At 39.6% G+C, this 18,720-nt stretch overlaps 3 protein-coding genes across 5 annotated transcripts in view; 1 reads left to right on the top strand and 2 right to left on the bottom strand.

Annotated features, from left to right (window-relative positions):
• The first annotated feature begins 5,519 nt into the window (after window positions 1–5,519).
• plin2 (perilipin 2) lies at window positions 5,520–10,995 on the top strand. Its single transcript, XM_044022544.1, has 8 exons — window positions 5,520–5,567; window positions 5,738–5,769; window positions 7,249–7,444; window positions 8,040–8,122; window positions 8,274–8,547; window positions 9,435–9,613; window positions 10,080–10,196; window positions 10,289–10,995. The coding sequence occupies exons 2-8, from the start codon at window positions 5,740–5,742 to the stop codon at window positions 10,730–10,732; spliced, it is 1,323 nt and encodes a 440-aa protein (XP_043878479.1). The 5' UTR covers window positions 5,520–5,567; window positions 5,738–5,739; the 3' UTR covers window positions 10,733–10,995.
• Window positions 10,996–11,317: 322 nt separating this feature from the next.
• Window positions 11,318–14,916, bottom strand: cdca9 (cell division cycle associated 9). 2 transcript variants are annotated; one of them, XM_044022546.1, is made up of 10 exons: window positions 14,750–14,916; window positions 14,515–14,646; window positions 14,378–14,415; window positions 13,888–13,939; window positions 13,740–13,807; window positions 12,734–12,795; window positions 12,587–12,658; window positions 12,387–12,468; window positions 11,513–11,599; window positions 11,318–11,385 (listed from the first exon to the last, which is right to left on the bottom strand). In XM_044022546.1, exons 1-10 carry the CDS (start codon window positions 14,859–14,861, stop codon window positions 11,341–11,343), a joined length of 750 nt encoding a protein of 249 aa, XP_043878481.1. In that variant the 5' UTR covers window positions 14,862–14,916; the 3' UTR covers window positions 11,318–11,340. The 2 variants fall into 2 exon arrangements, with proteins under 2 accessions (XP_043878481.1, XP_043878480.1); XM_044022545.1 differs by having other exon boundaries at window positions 14,378–14,418.
• Window positions 14,917–15,297: 381 nt separating this feature from the next.
• dennd4c (DENN/MADD domain containing 4C) overlaps window positions 15,298–18,720 on the bottom strand; it is a 46,092-nt gene continuing 42,669 nt past the window's right edge. For both annotated transcript variants that reach the window (XM_044021269.1, XM_044021267.1), the window contains one exon: window positions 15,298–17,188. In XM_044021269.1, coding sequence (XP_043877204.1) covers window positions 17,052–17,188 — 137 coding nt within the window. In that variant the 3' untranslated portion in view covers window positions 15,298–17,051. The remainder of the gene's footprint in view (window positions 17,189–18,720) is intronic.

Below are 18,720 nucleotides of genomic sequence, written 5' to 3' on the forward strand. Positions count from 1 at the left end.
TTTGCATGCACAGCCTCTCTAGCTTTAAGGGCTGGAATGAAAATGAGAAGAATAATAGTGCCAAGTCTGGCAGCAGGGATAGAAAAAGTTTCGTGGCTATTTTTGCTCCGTATATTGACGCTCACTCGAAACAAGAATACATCCATAAATATTTAAAATGAAGCCCAGACCTTTCTTAATGAGGGCAGTGATACTCGCGTCTTCTCTCTACTGTTACATTTCTGGGCTTCAGTTGTGCAAATATAATTTAAAAAAAGGATAACAATTCTTCCCCCCCTCCCCCCCTTTGCTTTAATGTGACTGAACACAAACAGAGCTTAAAGATAATGGCTGCCCTCCAGCAAACAGCTGCAGTCTTGATTGTGATGTAAACTGATCAGCGACTTAAATGATGATTTTGCAAAACATAAACAAAACTTAACTGAGCTCTTTCTCTTGGATTGGTCGCCTGTCAATTCAAAAAACAGAACACACACAGAAACATAACACAAACTTTATGACTCTCAGGCTGCAGTTACAATAAAAGTCAAGAGGCCTAGACAGATTCTGGTCGGACAGTCTGCCTGGTTCTTACTCAAAGCCTTGTGAGAGATTTGGGAATAAAGGCTGCAAACAATACATATAAGCTTTGTGGGTCACATGGTGGTGTAGGGGCTAGCGCCCTTAACTCACAGCAAGAAGGTCCAGATTTGTGACTCTGTCCGATCGAGGGATGTGTGGAGTTTGCCAGACAATTTATGAATGAATGAATGAATGAATGTGTTAGTTCACCCCAGATGTAGTCAGCTGACAACAATCTGTTAATCACGCTCCAATCACCCGTGAATGAATTCTTTAATTTATCCAAAAACAATGGTTTATTTTGAAGGTTTATTTTGATGCCTGTGGTGTTAACAAAGCTGCTTTTCCTCGGCCTGGCTTGAGTTATGAACATAAAATGTTAAATAAATAAAATAAAGTCACTTGTTATCTCACATGTCAAAATACTGTATGTTTTTTACTCATGCGCTTCGAAAGGTGCCGTGAAATTGAGAATTAAAGTAGAGGGCACATGGAGGTCTAGTGGTTAGCACCATTGCCTCACAGCAAGAAGGTCGCCAGTTTGAATCCTGGTTTCGACTAAGGGACTTTCTGTTCTAAACACAGTCCAGAAACATGCAGAGGTTAATTGGACACTCTAAATTGACTGTAGGTGTGAATGTGAGAGTGAATGGTTTGTCTCTGTAGGTTATCCCTGGACTGTTTTGCCCTATGTCAACTGGGATTGGCTTCAGCCCCCCCTCATGTGGAGGATAAAGAGGTACAATGAGTGGCAGTGAGTTGGACTCAACGTTGTTCCTAATCCCAGTGTATTAAATGAATCCTTGGTGCCTCGTTACAGGTCCAGTCATGGGGCTACATGTGTGACAGCAGATGTTTTTAAGTACAACGTACCAGTGAACCAAAGACATGTCACTTTCCACCATCCCCTCGAACCCCCCAACTTAAAGCCACATATCTACCTCCTCACAAGCATGAAAGGACACATTCTCTCTCTGTCTGTTTCTGTCTACACTTTTCCTTTATGCTCTGACCGTGTGTGATCCAGAGGTGTGACACTTTCCCAGTAGTCCACAGAGATCTTTTGCCCAGCCAGGAAAAAACCTTGGCACGCCACCCACAGCTCTACCTGTCTCTGAGTGCACAAAGCCATGTGAGGATCTCCTCTCCAGTCCAGTTCAGTTCAATAAACTCACCCTTTTTGCCACCTGCACACCAGCAGGCCCATGGGAAACAGACAGGCAGAGCTACAATACCATGACTGATACTTCTTTTCATCTCAACTCTCAAATAGCAATTGAGAAAGTGGGGGAAAAGATAGTGGCTCAGGTTTTTACTGGCTTTTTCCTTTTTGGAGCTTTGCAAAAATGTGTCTCTTTCATGCTTCAATCAATATACTTTTCACCATATAAAACTGTGAGTTGCTTATAAATATAGATATAAACTACAGAGCTGCACTGAAAAAAGTATTTTAAGCAGAGTGTTTTGTGAAACTCATCACTCCATAAAAGTAATGGCTATATCCCCAAGTGGCAGCAACACAGGTTGTAAAGCCTCTGCTGAGAAATAACTTAGCCTACTCTTGTGCCATCTAGTGGCTTAGATTTGTAACTACATGGAAATATGCTCAGAAAATCCTAGTAGGTTTACAGAGCTGACTCAGGGCATAAGCGAACTCAGCAGCTGCGTGGTGTGTGGTGAAAATAAAACAGTTTATATCATATTAAAGAAATTTAGATATCTTTATTTACTGAATAGTGTTGAGCTTGAAGATTACCAAAGTCATTAAACTGGTTTACTTCAGCTTTAGCTCAGTGTCACCACACTTATGGCGCATTTCCACCGGCTCTACTCGCCTCACCTCGCAGATCACCATGCAGTGATGACTCCGCCCACGCTAAGGAGGTACTTTTTTGTAGTGGAGATGCGACCTAATCATGCCGTACTGAGGCGAGGCAAGGCGAGTAGAGCCGCTGGAAATACGCCATTAAAGATTCACTTTGAAGACAAAATTGCAAATTATAGGCAACTTTTGTGATTTTACTACTTTCAAATTTAAATTGACACTGGTGACACTAGTGACACTGGTTTGGTGTAAATAACAACACTAGTTAATGCAATTTATTGTGTTCCATTTGTATCTCTGCGGTGGTGGAAGAGGCCCCCAAAATCAAATTCAGTTTAGGGCCTCAGAAAGACTTGGGCTGGCACTGCTGTTAAACGAGGTAAAAACAGGTATTCAATATACTGTATTTATTCTTTATGTCATATACAGGTGATCATACACAATATACATTTCTGTTGGTATTCAAAAAGAGTAGCAGCATATTAACCACATTCATAGATACTTGCCATCTTTATCGTCTTTTATTGTGTCATCTGAATGTTTCTGCTCTTATGTCATGTTGCCAGACAACAAATGTGAAACGTGGCTGGGGTTTTTTTTTTTTTTTGAACTTTGCCCTTTATCTGACGGACGTATAACTCATCACATGACTTTGAATAAGTCAAGTTAGGACACTGAGCTGAGATAACCTCTACTCAACACCTCATTACCTCACCACTTTGAGTGGCATGTGAATAATATTGTCATAATGCTGCCTTTATTTGTAGAGTGGACGTTTTTTATCTGACAAAAGTATCCCCTAGAGTAACGGACACAGAAAATACTCTTTTTGTCAAACTTTGTGGTAAAATTGTGCAATTATTATGAGCAAAGTATTTCTAAAAGTCAAAACAGAAGCATGTAATTACCTAGATATGACTTCCAATGCATTTTACTGTTGCTTTACTGATAATTTTGAATAATAATTACTAGAACAGTATTAATGGGTAAGCAATAACCTATATATTTGTTTAAGCTTTAGCTCTTTCAGTTGTATGCATATTCTAATGTACATTTTAATGAAAATACATGGTGTGGAAAATGTAAGTAGTGTTTAAAAACAGTACTTTAAAACATGACAAAACCAGGTTAGGATTCAAATCTCTGGACCAATATGAGGAATAATGGACATACAGTGGGTTTAAATTAAAATAAATTTGTAACACAGACCTGGGATTCAGCAGATTAAGATCTGAACATGAGTCAAGACAGTGGGGTTTGTTGTTCCAGCTGTGCAGAGCTGTGGCCACTGTCAATGAAGCTGTTTGCTCATTTTTAATTTTAATTGCTCCCTCAGTAGCATGCTCGCCTTATTAAAATTTAGTGCCTGTGGTTTCCTGCAACCAATATCTTCATATGCTGTCTCTTCCAATTTTACAGGGACTGAAGTTTGATGAATGAGCCCCAAAAGGGGTTTATCTACAGAAACCGTGCTGGATCTGAACTCATTTCCTCATGTGGCCTCCAAAGAAACTGAATTTATTTATATTTTAATAACACATAAATGTAATATATTTTCAGAAATGAGCACTGACACTGGTGAAGAGTTCTCATATTGGAAAAAAAGAGCCACACATCTGGCTCTGATGAGCTAATGGCGAACACAGGCAAGGCTGATCACTGACGTATGGTGCTATTCAGGACATGAAATTGCTGCAATTATTCAGAAATACATCCGGAAGATGAGTTATTCTGGTCAGATTTGTGGACGTTTTAGAGATGCAGCCATGCAGTGTGTACAGTATACCATACTACAGTATATTTATAGACTGCTTGCACAATGGCACTTGTATGCATGTGTCTCTTTAGACCTCTTTTGTGACTAAAAGAACCAAACACTTAGACCAAGGCCTATTAGATGAAATAGACCATTAAAATTTCATCCAGTGATCATTAAAAACTCATCCAGGATCTAAGTAACTCATAATAAGACACTTGGCTCAAATAGACACCAAAATGAAGAGCGCTGTATAAGGTCTGTGTCTGTGACACAGTGTGTCTGGATTGTGAACATTTTAAAAGCTCATAATTGTATGAGCACACTAGTGCTCTATATGATCTAAAATCACAAGGATTTAAGGCAGAATCTGAATTATTTAGGGGTGTTGTCTTTACTGGAAGGCAAAATTAGTTTTTCTGTGTGTATTTGAGGAAAAGGCACTTAAGTTTGATTGGACATGAGTATGAAAACGATATTATTCTAAAATACACATATACCTGTGTTATACCTACAAAATTAATTTAATCCGGTGTATAGGAGCAGTGGTTGGTGATATTCTTTAGGTGGGGGGTTTTGACCATGGTAATAACAATGGTAATAAAGTGCTAATAGCAGTAATATCATGTTATAATATCCAGGTAATCAGAATCAGGTTTATTGCAAAGTAAAGCTTTCATAATACAAGGAATTTGTTTTGGCTGAGCATAAAAACAGTATAAATATTAGAGGAAAATAAACTGAATAAAATTAACATCATAAATAAGCCATTATATACAATATAGACAATATATGGATATAAAATAGAAACACAATCTGTAATAGCGATAATAGCTTGGTATTGAGAAATGACCCTCATGTGTTTATCAAAATTGATAATTACCATTTTATACATGATACAGTTGAAATGAATCCTCCCTTATATCCCACAAACATTATCCATTGTTATTAGCAAGCTTTTATTCTGGAAATAAGCGTTTGAGTGATTACCATAGAAATAAGATGGTTACAAATGTATTACTCTATCGTATTGTAAATGTTAACGAAATGAAATATATGTATCTTAAGCTTGAATTCTAACACCCAGTTATAAACCTGTAGCTCTGTGGTTACTTGTGAAAATAGCTTTAGAGTTAGATAATGTGTTTAACTCAGTCTGTGGAAAATCTTATTAATCCTCCACTGACTTGAAAAAATGCCACTGGCTTACGAAACAGTAAGAAATGAGCCTGCTGTAATGTGTACGTGTCATAGCCTGGGCCTCGTGACGGAAGGATTTTCCTCCACTAAACTTTTACCCCTTTTACCTTTGCCCTAGAAACTATGCAGGCGCGAAGTCTCGCGATAATTTACGCCGTACAAATATACCCGCTGAAGTCTCCCACTCAATAGCTGACATCTCACTGAGAAGAAACACATTACTGAGTAAGTGCTGCTTCATAACCAGAACGACAACTATCATTTAATTAATTGAAACATTTTTTGTCACTTTTATTTACGGGAAATCGAGTATCCTGTGTTTGTGTTGTATTGTATTGTAACGCGGGAGTTGAACTTTCAGGTTATCTTCTCTCTCTGTGTTTTGTATTGAGCAGACATGGTAGCCGCTGACGTCATCTCCAATCAGGTGAGTCTTTGAAGTATTTGTACTTACTATTATATGTACTAATGTATAAGCGTGAAGTCAGAGGTGGTTACTCAGAGGTGGAAACATAACTCGCATTTGATGACATTTTACTGATGTTGAGGTCAAATTAGTAGTAGTAAGAATAGCTCATTTGAAAGGGAGAGGTTGATGGTTAGGATAAGAGAGTTAACATATCTAGGGAAAACCATTCAAGTAGAGCTGCAACCACTAATATTGACAATAATAATGTAAATGTGAATATGTGAATGTGGTTTATTTGCTCTTTACAACAAATAAAATGTGACATTTGAGAACATCATAATTTTGATGTTTGGGAAACAATGATCAACATTTTCGGAACCAAACAACTTATCAAAAAATAAGTGATGGATTTATTGATTATGTAAATTTCATACACCAACAAATCTAAACCCGCTGATGGTCGGTCTCTCTCTCACACACAAACACGTCATTACAGAAGCCAGTGGTACGATCATCAAGCTCGAGACAGAATGTCAGGGTCGATGTATTTGATCTTCAGGTCAAGGTGCAACCTATTATGCGAATCCTTCAACCACACATCAAATGTGAAAGGTTTTTCAGATTACCAGAGTTGTAATATTAGTTTTACTGGCTAAAAATGCAGGGGAAAAGAATGACCTGGGCATAACCTTCATAACTTAACCACCCAGAATAGGGCAGTTTAAGTGGAAGAGGGGAATTCCAGTAGCTGATCCAAAAGAGTTTGCAGTCATCAACATTAAATAATAAATAATGAAATAATGTCCCTTGATCTGTTCAACATTTGATGCAGAGAAAAACATACTTTAGTAAGAGTAAAATTACTTTAAAAGCAGACCCTCGCAGGGTCAACTCACAGAGACAAACAATTATTCACTCGCACATTCACACCTACAGGTCAATTTAGAGTGTCCAGTTAACCTCTGCATGTTTTGAGACTGAGAGGAAACTGGAGAACCCAGAGAAAACATGTTATCCAGAGCAAAGAAATTAAGAAAATATTCACATTTAAGAAGCTTAAACAATAGGAAATCTTTTTTAATCATGAAAAAAGCTTCAAACCGATTAATCGATGATCAAAATAGTTGTCGATTCATTTAGTAATTGATTATTAATCGATGAATTGTTTCTGCTCTAGTATAAATTGAATTTGGCAGCCTAGTTTTGAACACCTCTGGTCAAAATAACATAATAGCATAAGTAAACGTTTGATTTTAATGTATACACCTTTATGCTTTTCTCAGAATCTGAATTTGCATTAGTGGTTTGTTTATCTCCTGCAATAAAGGAGCAGTTGTTTAGAGCCAACTGAACAAACAACCCTTATCCCTATTTAGGGATTAACCAGTCAATAACCGTTTGTTTAATAGCTTTAAAGTTTCTCTTAACTGCAAAATGTTAACACTATGGTTTTCATATCATATATTTTCTACATTAACTCTTTGTGTTGTCTTCCAGAATGTGGTGGAGAGGGTGACCAGCCTCCCCCTGGTCAGCTCCACCTACGGCCTGGTGTCCAGCATGTACTGCAGCACCAAAGACACCCACCCGTACATCAGGAGTGTGTGTGAGGCAGCGGAGCACGGGGTCCGCACCATCACCTCTGTGGCCCTCACCACTGCCTCGCCCATCATGGACAAGCTGGAACCTCAGAGTAAGACATTTCATTAAAAAAAAAATTAAAAATAACAGTAATAACACGCCTTGAATACTGTGTCGACGTGGTTTCAAAATGTATTAAATGTCAAAACAAAACCTATGAAACTAAAGTGAAAGCATGAGGACAGTCGTGTGTGGACTATCTGAGTCACACAGGAAGTTCAAGTTGGGCGGTGGCCTGTGACTCATCGTGATCTTTCACCCAGATTCTCCTGTTCACTCATCACACTAAAGCAAACCACATAAACTTCATTAGCCTAGTCCATTTGTTTCCAAGTATATTTTAAAGCAGTCATTCCCAGAAAACTCAGGTCAGGACCCACAGAAGGATCATGGCAGAGTTTTTATTTGGGTCGACTAATAACTTTTTTCCAGCCTTTTACTTTAAATTTGATCATCAATAATATCTAGAGATGAGTCAATGCGATACTTGGCATCATCATCGGTTTAATGCCGGTCAGAATCACTGGATCGGATTAGGGATGCATGATATTGGACTTCCAGCCAATTTTCTTTCTTTTTTGATCCAAAGAAAAATATTTTTTTATTTGATCAGATAAATTTATGATATGCTTCCTTGTTGTCAACAGTTGCCATTGCCAACGACCTGGCCTGTAAAGGTCTGGACAAGATTGAGAAAACCTTGCCAATTCTTCACCATCCCTCCGACCAGGTATGTCTCTGGATTGCCAGACTGAATTGCACAATGTCCTAAATCACAGTTTTATGTTGGCCAATCTCCTGAGGGTTCATCCAAAATGACCCATGTTTCTCAATCATTATGGTGACATGAAATTTGTCCATGCCTCTTTTCCCCACCCAAGATCGTCTCCAGTGCCAAGGACGTGGTAAACACGGCTAAAGACGTTGTGACAGGCACCGTGTTCAGTGCCAAGGACACTGTGACCAGCGTTGTGGAAAAGACCCGAGGCGTGGTGCAAGATGGGGTGGAGAAGACCAGGACAGTAGTGACTGGGAGTGTCAGCACAGTGCTGGAGAGCAGGGTGGTCCGGCTGGTCAGCAGTGGAGTGGACACAGCTCTCAGTACGTCTGAGAGCCTGGTGGAGCAGTACCTGCCTCTGAGGGAGGAGGAGCTGGGTGAGTGGGGCACAAACACAAATTAACTCCTGACCCCACGTCATAGGTGTGGTTTATGCTTGGGAAAAGGGAACTTGGCTTGTAAACCGAAGATTGCCGGGGGTACCTCTGAGCAAAGTACCCAATCACTATTGATTAGGTCAACTGGACATTCTCAGCCACATCTGAGTGCTGATCCTAAGCCTGGATAAATGGGAGGGTTGCATCAGGAAGGGCATAAAAAAAAAATGCAGATTACTAAAAAAGCAGGTGATCCATTATGGTGACGCCAAGAGAGCAAGAGGCCAAAAGAAAACAATAATTATTTACAACTTAAACTAACACAAAACTGCAACAAGTACTTTATTTCCTATCCTATTAAAACATTCAGCAACAGCCACAAGATACCACACAACTTATAAGTTCTAAAAAGATTATCAGAATTATTTCTGCATTCTATAAACCAGGATATACTACAACAGAGGCTATTGAAATGAAGCATGTTTATCTGCAACACGCTGTACAAGCAGTAGCTGGATTATGTTGTCAAGAATGTTTTTGCTCTAGTTTTGGGGAAAACAGGGCTCCTTTATGCTTTTCTGAGAATCTGAATTGGCATTAGTGGTTTGTTTATCTCCAACACTAAAGGAGCTGTTGTTTAGAGCCAACTGTGGCATGCAAAAGCTCATAAACAACCCTTATTCCTTTTTAGGGATTAACCAGTGAATAAGTGTTTATTTAATGGCTTTAAAGCTACTTTTAACTGCAAAATGTTACACTACAGTGCTTTATATCATATTTTTACTGGTTTCCATGGCTGAAAGGCTCACTGACCGGCTGACATTTCTTCAAAATTTAAGACGACACATTTCTCAGGTACCTTTTAGCATTTCCCTCTCTTATGACAGAGCTGGAGGCAAGGACCGTGAAAGGATTCGATAAGGGGGAGCTGAGCTACTATGTTCGACTGGGCTCCCTTTCCACCAAGCTGAGGAAGCGAGCGTACACCAGCGCTGTGGCCAAAATCCAAGACAGCAAGCAACGCAGCATGGATTTCATCTCGCAGATAAACTCCACAGTTGACATGGTGATTCTTCCCCTTAAATTAAACATTACACCCAGTCACTGGCTTAAATGTTGTGGCTCTGTGGTGAATATCTGAAACTGGTTTTAACATGAATGATTTCAATACTTGTATATTTCAGTCACTAACTTTCCACATCTTCAGAGCCTGAGTCAGAAAAGCACAGATCTGCCACTTTTGTACAAGCAGTTACCAGTTTAATTTTTATTTTCTTTGGGATAAGCTGACAAATCAGAGAACCTGTTTCAATGTCAAAAAAACACTCAAATAGTCAATTCATTGTTGCAGCTGTAGTTTTAATGTTGTGGCTGAGCAGTGTCTATCATTGGCTCCTTACTTTCCTTATAATATGGAAATGTTTTATACTACTTAATATTTATTTTTATGCTTTATCCTTCAACTAAACTGCTGTCACATTCATTAGATGTTTTCCCCCCAAAATGGTTCACTTAAGCTCTTGTTTTTCCAGATTGAATATGGCAGAAAGAATATCAGCGGGGCTAATCAGATGGTAAATGATAAGCTGAGCTCTCTGGTGACATGGAGGTCCAAAAGGTCAAACCAGGAGAACAGTCATGAGGCAGAGGTTAGGAGGCGGAAACACCAACACACTATTCCAGTCTGTATTGTGTAATCCACGTTTTTGTGTGACATAAATCCGTCGTCCTTTCCACTCAGGTCATCGAGTCTCACACCTTGACCCTGGCACGTTCCCTCACCCAGCAGCTCCAGACCACCTGTCTGGTCCTTGTCTCCAGCCTGCAGGGCCTCCCCAACCACATCCAGCGGGAAGCGCTGTCCTTCAGCCACTCTGCTTCAGAGGTCTACACTAACTTCAGCAAGGCCACAGCACTGGGAGAGCTGCCCGACAGCATGCTGAGCAGCAGCAGAGTGCAGCTGAGGAAAATGAATAATTCTCTCGACAACGTCATGGATTATCTGGTCAACAACACCCCGCTCAACTGGCTCGTCGGTCCGTTCTACTCCCTCACGTCCCCTGAGCCGACTATCACACCGGCCTCTGCTGTCAGTCGGAGCTCAGTTAGGTCCTCCAGCTTTTCCTCCACCCAGCGTCATAGGGAGGAGGAGATGGAGTCACTACACTCCCAGCAGCAACAGTAAACCACTGCTGTCCATGTTCTTGATCGGCGGCAGTACGTGACTGCTGTGTTTTCTGATGTTTTAGACACTCACCACAGCGCTGATGTAGTTTCATAATTCACTTTTATACTTTTGAAAAATTTACATATTTTGCTGTAATTATTTTTCTTGTCCAAGTCAACATTTCTTTTTTTTAAAAAGAAAAAAGTATAACAAACAAATTTTGAGCCAATCTGTGAAAACCTAATTTTGAGCTTAATCCTACATAAACTTTAAACCAGTTATTTATAGTCTGTCTTTTTTCTGTACATGAAAAGCAAAAGTTGCTTTTATTCATTGTGCGATTCTTTTATAGACTTCATTTGAGGATTTAGAGTTCAGACTGGTAAAAAGATTGACTCAAATTAATCACATACAAGCTGAACTTCTGAAATTAATTTCAGATTGGGATACTGATGCTGTAACCACTGCTTTGACAAAAGCCATTTTAATAACGTGGAACAAATGTTTGTTCAGTCACAAAAGATATCACAAATGAGCTTTATTGTGTATTTTTTTAAAGATTATAAACGAATATAATAAAAAATTAAAGTTTAAAACATAAAACCAACGCGTTCAGGCATCTTTACTCATCGCTGGCAGCGATTTCGCCTGGACAGATACGCCATTAGACTCTGAAAAGTCCCAAAACAAATTTACAGTCAAATACAGTCCTGTATTTTAGGTGTGTAAGAAGATATTATTTGAAAAATATTCTGGAGTCGTTTGCTCTTTTTTTTCTTTTTAAAGTGCACTGATTACCGTCAGCTTCTGAATCTGGCACCACGCAACATCATCCAACATGTCCAGGTTAATTTCATCTTTGGTCTCTTCAGAAAAACTGACAGCCTAAACAAAAGAGAAGTAGATATACACTGTACTTCATAACAATTCTATGAACTGCAGAGAATACACAAATCAGCCTGGCTAATGCCACATTGCATCTCAGTCTCATTGGAGATGGAATATCAGTCTGGGGTTTGTGATTGTTTTTTTAGGAGACTCTGAAGTTGGCCAATGTAAATTGTGGCGGGGTTCTTCTCCAACAACAAAACAATGGCATAGTCGAGGACAAAGACCAAAAGAATGCAAACAAATCTACATACACAAACATCCATTTACAAAAATAAAAGGGAAACAATAGTACTACTTAATTTTTGTCACTGCAACCAACAGACCAATTTCCGACTGACCCCTCTTTATATAGGCTATAGTGGCAAGTGAGCAAACTGGTGAGTGACAAAACAGGGAAACACAGACAAGTATATGTGTGGTGACTGCATCACACATACACATGCTACTCACAAGAGTAAGGTACATATGTATTTGAACAAAGACACTCTGTATGTTCATTTAGCCTCATACTGTATGTATGCACTACAATGAATTTGAATTGAAACAATCAAATTGTGGACCCTGAAAATGAACAATAATGTATAAAAACGCTTATAATTCCTCAACGGTTAATGCAATTGTTTTGTTCAATCTCTCAAACTAAAGCTGAGAGTCCACACTTTAATCACGTCATGATAGCTTCATTTCAGATTCATTGTGGTATATATAAAAAAACACAAAATGTGTCTAATTGACACGTTAATTCAACAGCTGGTAAGAAGGAGAAGAAGCATTATTGTACCTGGCCCTGTGCTGTGGTTACAGTGATGTGTGCAGCCGAGCCTGCCAATGAACAGTGGAGGTCACCAGTGGAGACGACAGACCTGGGGACAGCATACATGGTATAATTAATTCCTCATATTAACAAGTACCACCAAATAAACTGATTTGAACCAGAATGTGCAAATATCAGCTGAGGGTAAATGATGAAACGGTCTGAACCTGAGTTTGGGTTTGTTCTGTTCACTCGTCTTGGTCACGCGGCTCCGAGTTCTCTTGACAGTGGCCGTGGAACTTCGGAAAAAAACAACAGCAATGTCACAGCTCACCCTGATGAAGACACTATGTACAACCTCACAGCAGTCTCACCTGAGATTTCCAGTGCTGTTACTCCCAGCTAACGTTCTGGTCATTTTTCTTCCAGTGACGGCCTATAAACAAAAAAATAAATGATCAACAAACATCTTACGGTCCTGGTGACATTTGTTTTGACCCCACATTATGAGGTCAAATTCTTCTTCTGAACGTTATGAAAACAAAGTTATTCCACTTTATTATTTTCATAATCTGATGATTTTTTTTTCTATTAATCGTTTGGTCAATAAAATGTCTGGTTTTGTCGAAAAAGTTACTTGTTTATGATGATTATTTCTTTTATATAGGAGCAAAGAAACCAGAAAATATTCACATTTAAGTAGCTGAATTATGTGAGAACTTAAAAAAAAACAAAAAAACAGTTCAAACAGATCAATGATCCAAATAGTTTAAATTACAAAAAAAAGCCTTAGAATAAGCCTTTTCTGTGCACTTAAGGTAAGGGCCTTGCTTTAAGGAGGCTCGTCTCTACAGCAGCCTGAACAGAAACTAGCCAGTGTATTGGCGTGTTTCCACCGGCTTCACTCGCCTTGGCACAGCACGGTTAAGTTGCGTTTACACTAGCATAGTTATACTTTTTTTAGTATCTGCTCTGGCGAGGTTCCAGGCGAGCGGAGTGGGGCGACTCCACCGGTTGCAAAAATAATTCCGTTTGAGTAGAAGTCTATGGAAGAATACTTCTTCCTACTTCTGACTTCATTTACCTCAGTAAATGCTTTTTCTGAGGCGGTAATGGTCTCAATTTATGGTTAAAGCTCTTCTTCAATAGAACATGACTTCAGCTTTGTAAATTTACATTAGGTGCCTGATTACAGGTGACGCCTGTTAACATCCCGTTGCAAAACCACAACATGGCGATCAAATCGCACATCTTGAGCTTCCTACGAGTAATGTCAAAACGGGCTGCCATGTGGGTGTGCCTCAGACAATTTCAGGACTCTAAAAAGAACGCAACCCAAAAATTGAACGCCATCCTCGCCTATCAGTGTCAACCATCTACCTTAGGTGTCTTGTTCGAGGATTTCTGGACCGTGGCAGACAGGACTGGTGGAGAATCGGTTGATTTCCCTACAAAAAATAAAAAGTTTAAACCGTCACACAATTAAAGTCGACAAACAATTGATAATTATTTCAGGACAACAAGTCACCTCTTTTACTGGGCACTCTCTTTAGGGGTTTGTGCATCTGGGGGGACTCATTCTGCACGAAAAGGGACAATTATGTCTGTTATAATGAATCATTTAGATGGTAGAGCTGCAGATACTTGACAAAACAGCATAATGACAAAATGCTGTGTTGCTGCAGTAATTCACATGCCTCAAAACTGTGCATTTCTAATGTTCTATTTGTCAACATATCCTACAAACAATGTCATATCATCATGCTTTGACATTATAATGGTGTGAATAAAGGCAGCAAAAGGTGCCCCATGAGTGGGTCTTCTCTATGGAGGCCATCATGTTTTTAATGGACAAACTTTTGAGTTTCAATGATAACTGAAAGCTAGCATGGGTTAGCGATTTTTAGGTTCAACATGCAACTTCACTCATAGATGACGCTAAATCCTATTTATATCTGTCAAGATTAATCACACCATGATTTTTTTGACCTTAGTGCAGTGCAAGTCACTTGGCTCACCTTCATTGCAATGGAGACATCACTTGCTGAGATTTGCTCTTCTAACACAGGAAAATGTGATAATTAGAGACAAACCAAGTTATGAATTTCAGCTAACTAGATTTACATGAACGAATAAGACAGAAAATACGTCTCACCACTGATTAAATCTCCAATGAGTGTATTTAGAAGAGAAGGAGGCATCTTCATCAGTTCCACTTTGAAGACCTTGTCCACTGTGGACAACATGTTCTCCATTTTGGCCTCCAACTCGTTCATGCGCTCTTGCGCTAATTAGAAAATACACGTTTCTTACGTCAGTTTTTCCTCGCAGAGTGGTTGTAAAATTAAAAAAAGAAATTGACATTATGTCAGCAGCAGAAACGACCAAACCTTCTTTCTCAAACTGCTGAATGAAGGGCGCCAGCCGGCTGTGCCGCATCTCCCGGCTCAGCTGCTCTTTCATCTGGACATTTCCTGCGTTTCTCGTGCGTCTCAGCGGCATCTTCGTCCACGGTCTGCCTCAGTGATGCGGCTGAAACAACACGCACCTGAAGCTGCAGGTGTCATCAAGGTATTCATACGCCAAACCGGAAACGCAGTCACGAAGCTCTCCAAGGGACTATCTCGCTTGGCGGAAGCACATTGGGGATGATTTGATTTTTCTTCTTTTACTCGGTTATATATTATATATTATTTTTCATGTATTATTTTTTTTTATACAGTGTATAATAGTAGTTGACAAATTGGTAGTTTAAAATCAAGAGTAGAACAAATGGGCTGGAAATTTGTTAAAAGGGTAATGATAATAAAAAAAAAATCCAAATGTTACAAATCTGAGCTATAAAAAGTATTTTTGTATGCATGGTGAGAAATAATCATCCTCAAATCTGACATGAGACAATACAAATAGACAAAAAACAGAAACATTTCACTTCCAATCAGTTCACAAATTCATTTATTGCAGCGCATTTAAGTGTAGACATTCGATTCCTTTCCACAGGACGGTAAGAGAGATCACGTAATTCCTGTACATCCTCTGCCATAAAGAGACCAAATGTACAAAGTCACAACAAGGTGAAAACCCTGAAGACTAGAAGATTAAAAGGGGAAGGAGGAATAGTTAAGTCTTAAAAAGGCTGTTTTACTATTACGACACTGACTGCAATCCAAATGCCAATAATACAAAAATAAATAACTGAATATTTCTTTTTGTTTTGGAGGGGGAAAAAAAGAATATTGTTAATATTCTGAGGTGGTCTCATCCCCTCATTCCCACTGGTTAAGGTCAGGACTACAATCTAAGAAGTGCAAATTGAAAATGTTACATCTGTACATGTCAGCAACACTTGTTCTGCTTCTATACCCACTTCCCAACAGCTCATCACAGCACTTCCTGTCTGTTTCATCATTTAGTGGAATGTCATGTCAAGGCCATCGGCTTCTCACGCACAGTATCAGCTGTGCAGAAAATCCTTTTTTGCTGCCATAAATAGTCAAAGCTACTGAATGTAAACCATAAAAGGCATCCTGTCCGCAAATAATATTCCTTATTTAAAACATCTTTACTGCTTCATTCTATGCTTGAGTGCAGAAAAGCCCAAGTGCATGCAATCGATGGTTGTAATTCATAAGAATAAGGTATATAAGCTGAGGCAAGTACGGAGAGATACTGTTAAAAATGCAGATAATTAAAATACAAGCTGGACTGATAAATGTGAGACTGAGGTTCTGCACCGAGCTGCTGCTGTTTTGTCGTTTAGAACGTGGGTCTTGATCATGATCAGTAGTGTGGCACACGTTTCTTACATTATTTTTTTTTTACTTACAACTGATTTATTTCATTTTAATTTTCTTAAATAGCAGGATTTAATCAGAGACTGACACTTCCTTATGACCTGCTCTGATTGCAGAAGTGTGGAATGTTGTGGATCAGTTTTAGTGAATTGAGTGATTGTCATTTACAGTCTTCTCCCATTTACATGTCTGCTACCGGCACATATTTACACAGACAGGAGCCTCATCCTGAACACGTACATATACAGTGAAACATTTGATAAGACTTGGGACACAGACATCACAACTTCTTGCCTCCAAAAAAGTAGGCACCTCTGGTTTCAGATCTCCCGCTAATAGAAATATGTACAAAAAGACAAGTGAATATGATGCTTTTCTGTTTGTTAGAAAGTGCAGAGAGGAACAGTTAAGGCCTGTATAGTCTCAAAAACCCATCCTGATTTAATATGGGAAAAGCAAAATTGGGGAAAAGACTACTAGACCAGGAAGTTGACACCATGATCACACACGCACGCACACAGCAAGTATGTCTACACCATAGGGGCAGCAAATACATTCTGTACAGTGATTAATCATTCTATACACCCACTATATATAGAAAACGCACCAGCCAGTCCCACCAGTTTCACTGCTCCTGTCGAAGGAGACTTCAAAAACAGTCCCACTTGTCGCCGTCTGCTTAGAAAACCTATGAAAATCTAGATAAAGTAGTAAAAAAGGAGCAGACAATGGGCATCTTTCAAAACAGAGGGTAGAAGAAGTACCATGTTTGGACAACCGGAGGTGTTTAATCACTTTTTTTTTCCTCGCACACACCCCGCGTCATCAACCGATCCCTTCCCTCCAGCAGTCACACATGACCAACGAGATATTCCATCTTTGCTGCAGGTGCTGGTGGTCAAATTACAGGGGCTCCAAAGCATTTAAGGCACCACTGGACACTGGGGGTGGGCGGTTTGTCGATGCGGTGCAAAGACTTGAGCTGCTCTGCGCTCAGTTCATCGTAAGCCAGCTGGTACTCCCTGTCGAAGGCCTCTGTGGGTATGAAGAGAGTGGAAAGAGGTTCACAGTCAGAGGGGGGAAAGGACAGTCGCTGTTTATGAGTGAAACAGTTGAAAAGCTCTGCTTTAAATTCTGCTAAATTCTGCTAAATGGGAAGACTCTGCCATCTGCTGTTTAAATCTCTACCTGCACTCAGCTGGTGTATTTGCAAGGATTTCTGGGTAATGTGACATGCCGGTACTGCATGGCCGTTTCTCAATACTCAAGATAGCAAGTATGTACTTGCTTACTTGGGAAGTATATACTTGAGAAGTACGCTGGGAGTATATACTTGCCAAGTACGGGAGTACACAAGTATGTGGTTGTTTCTCAATACTCAAGTATGCAAGTATGTATGTATTGTCTGAGCCAGCGGATCATTTCATCAGGACAGGCCGAGGTAACGCTGCTCTGTGCCGGGCACAGTGAGCGCCGAGCGTCCGCAGAGGCGGAGCTGATCACCTCCGACAAACGTTGCTGTCAAACTATAAATACGTCATATCGTCATACACAAACCACATGTTTGATTTCTAAATGACTAATTTCTCGCCTCAAATGATCTTTGAAAAACTTTGTTCTGGAACACAGAAAAATATTTATTTCAGATTTATATTTCTATTATCTGCTGCTATGCTCCGCCGAAATGTATTCTGGGATACATGGCCATCCTAAGTCACCTCCGATGCATATTTGGTAAAAAATGGGCGGAGCGAGAACACTTCCGGGTTTGAGAACCGTCCTCCCTGTTCGCTTACTTGAGAATTGGAACAGCACTTGGACTGAGGCTGATGACGTTTTCACAAGTACGGGAGTACGCAAGTACGCACAAGTATGGATATTGAGAAACGGCCCTTGACTGAATAGTTGTGGGGAAAAAATGCGACTTTGAATAATATATGCAAAAATTGACAAAACAAAATTCAATCCTACAGTCGCCACATTTTATCAAGGTCACACATTAATCACACATTTTCCATGTGTTTTGCTGTTGGTAAAATGCATTTTTAGAATGGATTCATGAATGCAACGCGACAAACTATGGGACAGACAAAGTAGGTACAGTATATTGCAGTAGTACACAAGGCATAACTGAATGCAAAGTGACAATTAGATAAAAAACTAATTAAGAATAGGTTCAGAGAGCAATACAAGTCTTGAACATAACTGACTAAATGTACCTTGTACCTCTTCAAGGTTGGTAATGCTGTGCTACGTTCGACTTTAACCACCCGCACATGTCAGAAGGAAACTGTTGATTTCGTACTCAACATATATACATGCCATTTCCTACATTTCATAGAGATTTATAACTTACAACAACAATTTTTTGATCCACTTAACAGAATGACTTCATGTGACTCAGGTTATTCAAAAGGCATCAGGAGTTGAGTCTTCAGCCTCTTTCACACTAAAATTAGAGGGTGTACTTGGGAGGTATTTGAAGCCAGGTGAACTCACTGGAACAACACGAGTTGCAGGAAGAAGACAACGACAACATCAACAACACAGTGAAGTTCAGTGACAAT

This window comes from Solea senegalensis, linkage group LG3 (assembly GCF_019176455.1).
Source record: "Solea senegalensis isolate Sse05_10M linkage group LG3, IFAPA_SoseM_1, whole genome shotgun sequence".
NCBI lineage: Eukaryota > Metazoa > Chordata > Actinopteri > Pleuronectiformes > Soleidae > Solea > Solea senegalensis.

Excerpts from the sequence above, each read along its gene's own strand:
- cdca9 (XM_044022545.1), bottom strand. The coding sequence starts at position 14,861 with ATGCCGCTGAGACGCACGAGAAACGCAGGAAATGTCCAGATGAAAGAG. Across the intron at positions 14,647-14,749 it reads TCAGCAGTTTGAGAAAGAAG|CGCAAGAGCGCATGAACGAG; the intron begins GTTTGGTCGTTT and ends TTTTCTAATTAG. Across the intron at positions 11,600-12,386 it reads TAACCACAGCACAGGGCCAG|GCTGTCAGTTTTTCTGAAGA; the intron begins GTACAATAATGC and ends TCTTTTGTTTAG.
- plin2 (XM_044022544.1), top strand. The coding sequence starts at position 5,740 with ATGGTAGCCGCTGACGTCATCTCCAATCAG. Across the intron at positions 7,445-8,039 it reads GGACAAGCTGGAACCTCAGA|TTGCCATTGCCAACGACCTG; the intron begins GTAAGACATTTC and ends TGTTGTCAACAG. Across the intron at positions 8,123-8,273 it reads TTCACCATCCCTCCGACCAG|ATCGTCTCCAGTGCCAAGGA; the intron begins GTATGTCTCTGG and ends TCCCCACCCAAG.